General features: G+C 45.1%; 1 protein-coding gene across 1 annotated transcript in view; it reads right to left on the bottom strand.

The window, feature by feature from the left end:
- Positions 1-960: 960 nt before the first annotated feature.
- Positions 961-12,924, bottom strand: part of FKBP1A (FKBP prolyl isomerase 1A) — a 29,043-nt gene continuing 17,079 nt past the window's right edge. The window contains exons 3-5 of the mRNA XM_034407844.3: positions 6,974-7,086; positions 4,282-4,447; positions 961-2,100 (exon numbers count right to left, since the gene is read on the bottom strand). Of these exons, the coding sequence (XP_034263735.2) occupies positions 4,319-4,447; positions 6,974-7,086 (242 nt within the window). The 3' untranslated portion in view covers positions 961-2,100; positions 4,282-4,318. The remainder of the gene's footprint in view (positions 2,101-4,281; positions 4,448-6,973; positions 7,087-12,924) is intronic.

Genomic DNA, 12,924 nt, shown 5'->3' with positions numbered 1-12,924 from the left:
GTGGGGGGGAGGCTGTTTTTGCCCTCCAAAGGCTCCAAGAAAGGCTCTGGAGCCTGGGGAGGGTGAAAAACAGGCCTACCGGGCCATCACATGCCAAAAGCATGGAGAGTGGGGGGGGGTCATGTGCACATGCGTTGGGGGGCAGGGCACACTGAATTATGGGTGTGGGCACGTGTGTGTGTGTGATACCCCCCGCCACGCTCCCCCTGCTTTTGGCACGCGACGGCAAAAAGGTTTGCCATTACTGCACTCTATCATTTCAGACAAATGGCCGTCTAGTCCCTTTTTGAAAGCCTCCCCACAACTTAACTTACAACCATTCATTTAGTGTCCGTTCAAAGTTACAACGGCACTGGGGAAAAAATGACGACCGTTTTTCACACTTACGACCGCTTCAGCATCCCCGTGGTCACGTGATCAAAATTCGCAGGCTGGCTCCTATTTATGACTGCCGTTGTGTCCTGGAATCACATGATCCCCCCATTTTGCGACCTTCGGGATCAGCAAGCCAAGTCAACGGGGAAGCCAGATTCGCTTCACTGCCGGGTGACTCACTTAGCAACGGCAGCGACTGACTTCACGATTTGTGGCCAAAATAAAAAAAAAAAAAGAGGGCGTAAAATGGAGGCGAAGCTCCCTTATCCGATGTCTCGCTTAGCCGCACGGAAATTTCGGAATCGATTCCGGTCGTATGTCGAGGACTATCGGCAGACGTGGGATTCACTTAACCTTCCCTACCAGTTCGTAAATGTGAGCGCGCGCCTGCTCTTTGCTCTTGCGCCCGCCTTTGAAACGTGGCGAAATAGGATGGCCTCCTGCAGTCACCGCTACCGGTTTTCCCCGAACCGGCTGAATCCCACCACGGAATCGGTTAAAAAAAAAAAGAAAGAAATCAAAAGAAAACCACTCGCCTTCAGACCCGGGGGAGGGATTTTTTTTTTTTTTTTTTTTGAGAAAAGCCAGCATAAAGCATTTTTATTGCAGTAATAAAACTCTATACTTTCACATGATGATGATGAGGAAGAGGAGGACTGTGGACGGGGGGGGGAAAGAAGAGGGCAGTGGCGATTCTCTTACCAAAACTCACGACGGTGGGGAGGGGAGGGGGTGGGGTGGGGACCGTCGAAAGAAGGGATGGCACGTGGAGTGGGCGGCGTAAAGGGGGGGGGGTCGCAAGAGCTGCAGACGACCAGCATCAGTTTTCCATAGAGAACTTACGGGGATTTTGGGGGGGTCGGTGGGATGAGGAAAGACAGGATGTTCCCCCCCCCGCTCTTCCTCACTTTACGGCGAACAGCAGGACTTGAGTTTCGCTCGTCGTCGGACTGCTGGAAGTTAAAAAAAATCTCCAGGGGAGGGAGGAGAGGAAAAAAAAAAATCGAGTTTAAAAGCCGCGGATCTGTTCTCGTGGCGAGAAACCTTCTTTCCCCTTTGAATGGAAGCGATTTTGGGAGAATATGTGGGGGAGGACTAGGGCTGATGGGGAGGGGGGATTTCCCCTCTCTAAAGCCCCTCCAACAGCTTGGCAGGAGCTTCCAGAAGCAAATGGATTTTAACGTGATTCTTGCAGGGGGGGAAAAAAAAAAAGAGATTTGTATAGAAGGGGAGATGCCGACTAGAACGCCTCAATTGTACACAACTCAAGCCTACACCCCCAAAAAACCCTCAAATAATAAGATAATAATAATAATCGATCAAGGACATTGATTGTTCCCCCACTCCCCTCTTCCCAACACACAACCCACCCACCCGCACGAAAAATAATAGCTGAGGTTTATAAGCACAGAGCAGGGGAGTCCACAAACATGGCCCCTTTAAGACGGGCGGACTTCGACTCCCAGAATTCCTCAGCCAGCAACGCTGGCTGAGGAATTCTGGGAGTCGAAGTCCTCCCGTCTTAAAGGGGCCGTGTTTTTTGCATCGGGTTCAAAAAAAACCGTCAAAGGAGAACGGAGGAAAATGAGGAAGCGGCTCAGAAACATTCAAATCGGGGCGGAGGTGCGACACCGAGAGAGTGGCGGGTAGCCGGGAAAGCTCCATACAAATTGGTGTGCGTTCATCTCAAAGCGAAGGACTCTGGGAATTCTCCGTGTGCCGAACCTGTCGAGACAAAATAAAGAGTGTGGGTTGGCGGCTGCCCTCCGGAGGTTGTGGGGGGGGGGGGCTTGGGAGAGGGGGTTGGCAGAGTCCGGCTTCCCCATCTCTTCGGGCTTGGGAGTTTTGTCACAATGGGGGTGTCATGCCCCCCCCCCACGCCCGGAGTCTGAATCGGCAGCTCTGTTGGCTTTGGAGGAAACTGGGGAAGGGCAGAGTCGGTCCAGGCAAGGCTGTTCCTCCCTGCAGGCAGGGAGGAGAGACAGAGCAAGGAGAGTGCCCCACCCAGCTTCACCAGGCACACCTGGGGAATGAGACTTAAAGGAGATGCCGTGGGGAACAAACGCTGAGTTAGTTCCTGAAGACTCCTTGCATTCTTTGTTGGCGTTCTAGACTACCGTATTTTCCGGAGTATAAGACGCACTTTTCTCCCCTTCCCTAAAAGAGGGTGAAAATTTGGGTGCATCTTCTACACCGAATGTAGCCCCACCAGCCCCCAACCCTTTGGCCTCTGCCTCCCAGCAATTTTCCCTCCTTGCAGCCCGGTTCTCAGCGCAGCCACAAACACAGCTGATTGTCGGTTGGATTGGCCTCCCGACCATCAGCTGTTTCAGGCTGCAGGGATTGCCATTGCCTGTTGCCCATTCCGATCCCCGCCGCCTGGAACGCACGGAGGCAACAATAAGCCATGGCAATCCCTGCAGCCTGAAATAGCTGATTGTGGGGAGGACGATCCAACCGACAATCAGCTGCTTCTGCTAATCAGGCTGTGCTGAAGCCGAAACTGAAACGGGCTGTTTGCTGCAAGGAGGCAAATTGCTAGGAGGCAGAGGCAGATTTTTTTTTCTTGTGCTAATCAGGCTGTGCTGAAACTGAAACAGGCTGTTTGCTGCAAGGAGGCAAATTGATGGGAGGCAGAGGCAGATTTTTTTTTTCTTGTTTTCCTCCCCAAAAAAGGGTAGGTGCGTTTTATAGTCCGGAGCATCTTAGACTCTGAAAAATACGGTAATTATCTGAATCTTTTGCTCCCTGACCTCCTTGCTTGATTCTTGTTTTGCCAAAGACATTTGGGATTTATTGCTGTGCAGCCTTGGTGCAGACAGCGCTGGGCTGGACTAATTGCAGCCAGAGGCTGCTTGAGGTTTGTGTGGGGGTTTGTTCTCACTCTGCTCTGGGACTTGCCAGAAACGTGGGAACGTTTGGGGAGCTTTGGAGCAATAAAGGGGCGGTTTGAACTGCCAGCTGTTCATGTTATCTGTGTGCCATGCCCTGGGTCATCACAGGGGGTATAAAGTTGTGATTTAATGCTCTCAGAGCTGGGTGGTTTTCTCACAGACGTTTCGCGACCCAGCTAGGTAACATCATCAGTGTTCGAAGGCGACTAAAAGCCTAATCAAGGAAACAGCAAGAACTCTCCCGTAGATAATGACAGGGCAAGCTACTAGTATATAGGTAAAGGTAAAGGTTCCCCTCGCACATACGTGGTAGTCATTCCCGACTCTAGGGGGCAGCGCTCATCTCCGTTTCAAAGCCGAAGAGCCAGCACTGTCCGAAGAAGTCTCCGTGGTCATGTGGCCAGCATGACTCAACACCAAAGGCGCACGGAGCACTGTTACCTTCCCACCAAAGATGGTCCCTATTTCTCTACTCGCATTTTTTACGTGCTTTCGAACTGCTAGGTTGGCAGAAATTTGTATATAAGCAGAGAGCAAATCCCTTTCTCTTCTACCACTGATGATGTTACCCAGTTGGGTCATGAAACGTCTCCAAGAAAACAAATAGGCTCAGAGAGGACCATGGACCCCATAGTCCTCCTCCCCTCCCCTTCCTCCTCCTCCCCTCCGCAAACCCCTCTTTTCTAGCACTGAAGATGTTCCCTAGTTGGGTCATGAAACGTCTGCAAGAAAACCAAGTTTCAGAGAGCACATGGGATCCCAGAGTCGTCCTCCTCTTCCTCCTCTCCACAACCCCTCCCCCTTTCTAGCACTGATGACGTTGCCTAGTTGGGTTGTGAAATGTCTACAACAAAACAACCAAGCTCAGAGACCACCAGGGACCCCACAGTTCAACTCTGAGCTTCAAAATTCTCTTCTATCGGTACACCTTGCTCTGCCAAGCTGACAGACCCCAATGCCCCCCCTCCCCAAATGCCCATTTGGCAAAGGCTCTTGCGAGATGATCATTTACCCCAGAGCAGGGAAATGGGAGGACGGAGGCCTCTCGGTCATTCCAGCTTTACAAGCTCCACGTCAAAAATTAGGGTGGCGTTTGGTGGGATGATACCAGGGTGACCGGTGTGCCCGTACGCATAATCTGGAGATATTATCATCTTGGCTCTCTGGCCGACACTCATCTGGAAAACAAAGAGGAGTGAGAAGTTAAGAGGGTGAGAAGCCGCGTGTTGCGACCCCGACTCCCAAGCCTGTCCTAACAGAGGAGGAGGACTCAGAAGGTGATGGGGAGGAACTGACAAGGCCTCCCTCTCCAGGACCCTCCTCTCTGGCAATGCCTCAGGTTCCCTCCGAAGGCCAGGAGGAACAGCCTGGGATGTGCCGGGAGGAAGGCATATCGGAGCACCCATTGATAGGGAGCGAGGATGATGAATCCTGGCTTGATCCCAGGCAGCGTCGGAGGGAGAAGCGTGCGCAGCAACGGAAGAGGCGTGGGAGGGCCAGAGATTGAGCTGAGTCACGGAGCCACACCCCACCAGGAATAAAAGTGGGTGGTGTTGCTCTTCAGGCTTTGTGACGGACAAAGTTAAACCCTGAAAGTCACATCGTGATCTCTGAAATTCGACTTAGATATATTTTGGACTGAACGTTGACTAAACTCTTGTCTCGTGGATAACTTGTTGCTCCTGGAACGGACTGAAGATAAGTCCTCTTCTGCTTTACGGGAGTGAAAACGGTCTTGGCAGGCATTCGGCAGTTTGCTGCCAAAACCTTGGTCTGCCAGGAATTCTAATCTGTTTACCTAATAAAATATTGGCAGGCGTGCTTGGTATTACGCTTGCCTGTGTGAGGAAGGGGGACAGAACACCGCTCTGGGTTCAAGCAAAGACCGAAGAGTCCAAGCATGAAGAGATCATGTTGGTGGGAGGATGAGAGTAACTCAGGATTCTCAACCTCGGGACCCTGTGGATGTGTGACTTCAACTCCCAGAATTCCCTCTGCAGCCAGTTTATGTCAGCCTATTGGTTTTCTTGGGAGACGTTTCATGACCCGCCTGGGTAACATCATCAGTGCTAGAAGGGAGAGGGGGTTTGCTGCCTGTTTATATTGCTGTCTGAGGAGCCTCGATGGTGCAGCAGACTAAGTGCTGTTAAGTGCTATCACTTAGCTGCCAGCTGCCTGCAATTAGTGAGAGTTCAAATCTCACCAGGCTCAAAGTTGACTCAGCCTTCCATCCTTCCGAGGTAGGTAAAATGAGGACCCGGATTGTGGGGGCAATAAGCTGACTTTGTATAAAAAAGAACACCGCTTGGGGAGACCGAAAGCCCTACTAAGCAGGTATATACATAAAAGTATGCAGGCAATTGCTATAATGCATTATAAGCCGCCCTGAGTCTATGGAGAAAGGCGGCATATAAATTGGACTAATAAATATATACAAGTGGCGCTTGCCCTGTCAGTGTAGGTGGGAGTGTTCTCCATGATTCCTTCATTAGGCTTTTGATCAGGGTGGATAAAAATCAATGATTTTTTTAAAAAAATCAAAAAAAAAATCAGATTTTTTTTATTTAAATTGGATTCTTTTGATTTTTATCGAATTTATTTTAATAAAAAACTTTTGGGGTAAAAATCTATCGTAAGGTAGTTTTCTATTTAAGATACATAAATAATTTAGTTTATTCAGCATGAAATGGAGCTTAGTTATGTATCATGAGGCTGTATATTCTGCAACACTGGGACTATCGGTGAGTCAACAGTGGGTCAAAGGAGTAGCAGAGATGACAGTTGCTCTTTAAAAATTATGATTTAAATCAAGTTGATTTAAATCAAGCCTTTTTACTAGTGATTTAAATCATGATTTAAATTGTGATTTAAATCAACTCGATTTAAATCAAATCCACCCTGCTTTTGATCGCCTTCTAGCACTGACGACGTTACCTAGGTGGGTCATGAAATGTCCCCAAGAAAGAACCCAGCTCAGAGAGCATTCAGGAGCCCACAGAATCCTTGATGCCACTGACTGAAACACGCTTTTGTTCAAACCAAAATGAAGAGATGGGGAGACTGGCCTCTTGCCAGCCGCTTCTCCGTTTGTGGCAACCCCGGGGGCACCACGCCCTGGCGAATCAGCTACCCCTTCCAAGCCCTCTCCATGCTGGCTGGGGAATTCTGGGAGTTGAAGTCCACACGTCCTCTCTCAAGGTTGAGAAACACACCACCCTGGATCCCGATTGTTTCCTGCCTCCAAACTGGAATGGATAGATGGCAGGGGTGAAAAGCTCTGAAGTCTGCTACCAGTTCGCTGCGCTACCAATTTGTTGCAGGTGCGCGGTGCGTGCCAAACGTGCGCTTCATTCACAGCCGCACTGCAGACGCTACCGCGCAGCGCTGAAAAAGGAGGATGAAGAAGCCTTTTCTGAGTCTGCAAAGGTACATTGTACAGCGAGGGGGAGGGAACAGCTGTGCTGCGCGATTTAGATTCGCCAGAAAGCAGGATCACGCGGCACAGCTGATTATTGGAAATACCGGTTCGCCCGAACCAGTAGCGTTTTTTTTACTACCGATTCGCCTGAACTGGTAGCATTTTTTACTACCAGTTCGGGAGAACTGGTTCAAACCGGTAGCATTTCACCCCTGACGGATGGACGGATGGACAGATGGACAGCAAGATCAGCCGTTTCCCCTGGCCTCCAACACTACCAGCCTACCTGGGCGACCCCTTCTTCCCAGCCGCGGATGACTTCCTGTTTGCCCATCACGAACTTGAACGGCTTGCCCCGGTCGCGAGACGAGTCAAACTTCTTCCCGTCTTCCAGCATGCCTGTGGGGAGGAGCAAAATAAAGCTTTTTTTGTCTTCTTTCGAGCAGCGAGAGGAAGCAGACAGGAGCTGCACGAAGGAGAGGAGCTGGGGTAGAATTCAGAGACGGTGGGGAAGACCAGGACTTGGGTTTAGGACAAGGACATTCAAGCTGTAGTGTCGGAGAGACAGGATAACAGAACAGTTGGAAGGGACCTCGGAGGTCTTCTAGTCCAACCTCCTGCTCAAGGAGGAAAGTGGCCGAGATGGGAGGGGGAAGGAGTGAAGCGAGGAATTAGCCTGGAATCCTTACATAGGCACAAGAGGGTAAATTCCAACTCCCTTTGAATGCCATTGAATCTTTATCTAGTCTGGCCCGGGTGCAAAGTGGCAGTCTGGGAATATCCTTGTAAAATAGGCATAAGCAATAAAGTGGTTCATTAAAAGGATAACAAAACAGAATGACAGAGTTGAGAAGGGACCTTAAGAAGTCTCCTAGTCCAACCCTCTGCTCAAACAGGAAACCCTATACCAAGTCAGACAAATAGCGGCCCAATCTCTTAAAGACCTCCAAACCGTCGACTTCAAGAGGCAAGTAGTTCCACTGGTTAATTGTTCTGGAACACCAATGGAGGATTTTCCCCAAGCAAAATTCAGCCATACAGACCAGAAGACAGTGTGAAGACAGCCAGCTCCAGCAAACTTTCATGCAAGTCCTCGACACACAGCCCTTCAAGTCCTCGCCTTATGACCACAACTGAGACCAGAATTTCTATTGCTAAGCAAGGTGGCTGCTAAGTGAGTCATGTCGTTTTTATTTGCTGCCGTTGCCAAGCCAGTCATTGCCGTTGCTAAGCGAATCATGCGGTCGTTAAGACGAATCCAGTCTTTCTCCTTGAGTTGATTGTTGCTGTTGGAAGACGACTGGGAAGGTGGCGAATAGTAATCCCAGCACCGAGGGACTTTGCAATTGTTGTGAATATGTACCAGTTGCCAACCGGGTGGATTTGATTTAAATCAAGTCAATTTAAATCACTTAGTAAAAAGGCTTGACTGAAATCAACTCGATTTAAATCATAATTTTTAAAGAGGAACTGTCATTTCTGTCCCGCAGCGGCTCCTCCTCTGACCCACCGTGGACTCACCGACAGTCCCAGCCACTTTAACGGGTTGGCTGGCGATGCGGCAGGGACACCACAAGGTGAGGGACGTGGCGGGCAGCAGGTGAGTGGATGCCCGCTAACAGGCGCTGCCAGGATGGATCTGAAATGACAGGTGCTCTTTAAACGTTAAGGACTCAGCCTTGCCGAGAATCTTTTAATATTATTATTTGCAAACAAAATGAAGGTTTCCTGTTTAGCTTGCAGAGCTTGGATTCATTGAATGAGTTTACCAAAAATGTAAATATTGCAGAATATTACAGCCTCATGCTACATAACTAAGCTCCATTTCATGCTGTATCTTAAATAGAAACCCTCTCTTTAGATAGATTTTTACTCCAAAAGCATTTTATTAAAGTAAATTTGATTTTAAAAAATCTAAAAAAATGTGATTTAAATAAAAAAAAATCTGATTTTTTTAAAAAAAATTTAAATCATCTATTTTTATCCACCCTGGTTGCCAAGTGTCCGAATCGTGACCACGTGACTCCAGAGATGCTGCAGGGGTCGTAAGTGTGAAAAACGGTCATAATTCTCCATCCGTAAGGATATATCTTATTTGTCTGTTTTGCTAATCTATTTTTGCACCTGGTGCAGCTGAGCGACTTGCGAGGAGAATAACAGCAATCCATGCTCAGCACCCTAGCCCACCCTTGTGTTATCCTGCACACTTTGTGTTAAAAAAAATCAGACCCACAATTTCCTCTTTTTTTTTTTTTGGCTGAGACGTTTCTTCCCGCAGCATTTTCTTTTTTTTTTTTTCTTTTATTGATTTTCTATTAAATACATTTCTTGCTGGGTGACCATTCAAAGTTACAGCGGCACTGGAAAAAAGTGATTGATTTTAAATTGATTTTAAATTTGATTTATATGCCGCCCTTCTCCGGAGACTCAGGGCGGCTTACAATGCGCTAAGCAATAGCCTTCATACTTTTGTATATTTATACAAAGTCAGCTTATTGCCCCCACAAACTGGGTCCTCATTTTACCTACCTTAGAAAGGATGGAAGGCTGAGTCAACCTTGAGCCTGGTTAGATTCGAACCTGCAGTAATTGCAGGCAGCTGAATGATAATAACAGGGTGCTTTAGACCACTGTACTACCAAGGCTCTTAGAATCATGTTTCACACTTATGACCGTTGCAGCATCCCCGGTGGTCACGTGATTAAAATTCAGAAGCTCGGCAACTGATTCGTATTTACAACCGCCGCAGTGTCCCAGAGGGGAAGGGGGGGTGTCACGTCACGCGATCCCCTTTTGTGACCTTCGGGCAAGCGAAGTCAATGGGGAAGCCGGATTCGCTTAGCAACCAGGTTACCGAATTTAATACCTGCAAGTGGTCCACTTAACAAACGCGGCGAGAAAAGTCGTAAAAATAGGACAAAACTCTCTTCACAAACGTGTCGCTTTAAGCAACATAAATTCTGGACTCCGTTGTGGTCGTAAGTGGAGGACCACCTGTATTTTATGTTCTACGTTCTATTTCAGGTCAGCAAGTCCGCAGGGATGTCTTGGGAAGTCCTGATTCTTGCCTGCAAATCATTTCTGGAAAGGCCCCGTGTCTAAATTAATCCTAGTTTTATTAATTTTAAATTAATTATTGTCCCTAGTTTTCAGATACATGGAACAAAAGGTAGGAAGAAGAGGAATTTTATTTCCAGCAGGATATTTTGCATGGTTTGGCCAAACGAGAAACCCTTTGTGTCAGACACATGCCTATTAAATTATTAAATTTGTTAAATCTGTTGGTCACCCACCTTGCCGTGAGGAGACTCTGGGTGATTTACGACGTTAAAGTGAAATTCTAAATACAGGTAATCCTTGACGTACAGCCACAGCTGAGCCCAAAATTTCCGTTGCTAAGCAAGACGGCAAGCAGGTTTTTATGTTGTTAAGTTAGTAACACGGTTGTTAAGTGAATCTGGCTTCCCCCATGGAGTCTGCTTGTCAGAAAACAGGTTGCAAAAGGGAATCGGCTGACCCCCAAATGTTTGTCAAAGAGTCTCGGAATGGAATGGAATGGAATGGAATGGAATGGAATGGAATAGAATAGAATAGAATAGAATAGAATAGAATAGAATAGAATAGAATAGAAAATGTGGAATGGAATGGAATAGAATAGAATAGAAAATATGGAATGGAATAGAATGGAATGGAATGGAATGGAATGGAATAGAATAGAAAATGTGGAATGGAATGGAAGAATGGAATGGAATGGAATGGAAGGGAAGGGAAGGGAAGGGAATGGAATGGAATGGAATGGAATAGAATAGAATAGAATAGAATAGAATAGAATAGAATAGAATAGAATAGAATAGAAAATGTGGAATGGAATGGAATAGAATAGAATAGAATAGAAAATATGGAATGGAATAGAATGGAATGGAATGGAATGGAATAGAAAATGTGGAATGGAATGGAAGAATGGAATGGAATGGAATGGAATGGAATGGAATAGAATAGAATATAGAATAGAATAGAATAGAATAGAATAGAATAGAATAGAATAGAATAGAATAGAATAGAATAGAATAGAATAGAATAGAATACAATAGAATAGAAAATGTGGAATGGAATGGCTTCCCCCATGGAGTCTGCTTGTCAGAAAACAGGTTGCAAAAGGGAATCGGCTGACCCCCAAATGTTTGTCAAAGAGTCTCGGAATGGAATGGAATGGAATGGAATGGAATGGAATGGAATGGAATGGAATGGAATGGAATGGAATAGAATAGAATAGAATAGAATAGAATAGAATAGAATAGAATAGAATAGAATAGAAAATGTGGAATGGAATGGAATGGAATAGAATAGAAAATGTGGAATGGAATGGAATGGAATGGAATGGAATGGAATGGAATAGAATAGAATAGAATAGAATAGAATAGAATAGAATAGAATAGAATAGAATAGAATAGAATAGAATGGAATAGAATGGAATAGAATGGAATAGAATAGAAAATGTGGAATGGAATGGAATAGAATAGAATAGAAAATATGGAATGGAATAGAATGGAATGGAATGGAATGGAATAGAATAGAAAATGTGGAATGGAATGGAAGAATGGAATGGAATGGAATGGAATGGAATGGAATGGAATGGAATGGAATGGAATAGAATAGAATAGAATAGAATAGAATAGAATAGAATAGAATAGAATAGAATAGAAAATGTGGAATGGAATGGCTTCCCCCATGGAGTCTGCTTGTCAGAAAACAGGTTGCAAAAGGGAATCGGCTGACCCCCAAATGTTTGTCAAAGAGTCTCGGAATGGAATGGAATGGAATGGAATAGAATAGAATAGAATAGAATAGAATAGAATAGAATAGAATAGAATAGAATAGAATAGAATAGAATAGAATAGAATAGAATAGAATAGAATAGAATAGAAAATGTGGAATGGAATGGAATAGAATAGAATAGAAAATATGGAATGGAATAAAATGGAATGGAATGGAATGGAATAGAAAATGTGGAATGGAATGGAAGAATGGAATGGAATGGAATAGAATAGAATAGAATGGAATAGAATAGAATAGAAAATGTGGAATGGAATGGAATAGAATAGAATAGAAAATATGGAATGGAATAGAATGGAATGGAATGGAATGGAATAGAATAGAAAATGTGGAATGGAATGGAATGGAAGAATGGAATGGAATGGAATGGAATGGAATGGAATGGAATAGAATAGAATAGAATAGAATAGAATAGAATAGAATAGAATAGAATAGAATAGAATAGAATAGAATAGAATAGAATATGTGGAATGGAATGGCTTCCCCCATGGAGTCTGCTTGTCAGAAAACAGGTTGCAAAAGGGAATCGGCTGACCCCAAATGTTTGTCAAAGAGTCTCGGAATGGAATGGAATGGAATGGAATGGAATGGAATGGAATGGAATGGAATGGAATAGAATAGAATAGAATAGAATAGAATAGAATAGAATAGAATAGAATAGAAAATGTGGAATGGAATAGAATGGAATGGAATGGAATGGAATGGAATAGAATAGAATAGAATAGAATAGAATAGAATAGAATAGAATAGAATAGAATAGAATAGAATAGAATAGAATAGAATAGAATAGGAAATAGAATAGAATAGAATTGGAAATAGAATAGAATAGAATAGAATGTTTTATTGGCCAAGTGTGATTGGACACACAAGTAATTTGTCTTGGAGCATATGCTCTCAGTGTACATAAAAGAAAAGATACATTCATCGAGAATCATAAGGTACAACACTTAATGATCATCATAGGGGACAAATAAGTAATCAGGAAACAATATCAATATAAATCGTAAGGATACCAGCAAGAGTCATACAGTGATAAGTGGGAGGAGATGGGTGATGGGAATGATGGGAAGATTAATAGTAATGCAGACTTAATGAATAGTTTGACAGTGTTGAGGGAATTAGTTGTTTAGCAGAGTGATGGTGTTCGGGGGAAAAACTGTCCTTGTGTCTAGTTGTTCTGGTGTGCAATGCTCTATAGCCTCATTTTGAGGGTAGGAGTTGAAACAGTTTATGTCCAGGATGCGAGGGGTCTGTAATGCAGAAAGGAAATCCATTCATAGAACAATAAGGTTGGATGGGACCTTGGAGGTCATCCACTTGAGCAGGAGACACATACGATGTCAGACAAATGGCTTTCCAATCTCTTCTTAAAAACTTCCAGTGTTGGAGCATCCACAACTTCTG

The sequence above is a fragment of the Pantherophis guttatus genome, chromosome 3 (assembly GCF_059756535.1).
Source record: "Pantherophis guttatus breed Tessera chromosome 3, ASM5975653v1, whole genome shotgun sequence".
Lineage (NCBI taxonomy): Eukaryota > Metazoa > Chordata > Lepidosauria > Squamata > Colubridae > Pantherophis > Pantherophis guttatus.
Note: the sequence above shows the minus strand (reverse complement) of the source record. Positions and strands in the feature narration are given on the sequence as shown.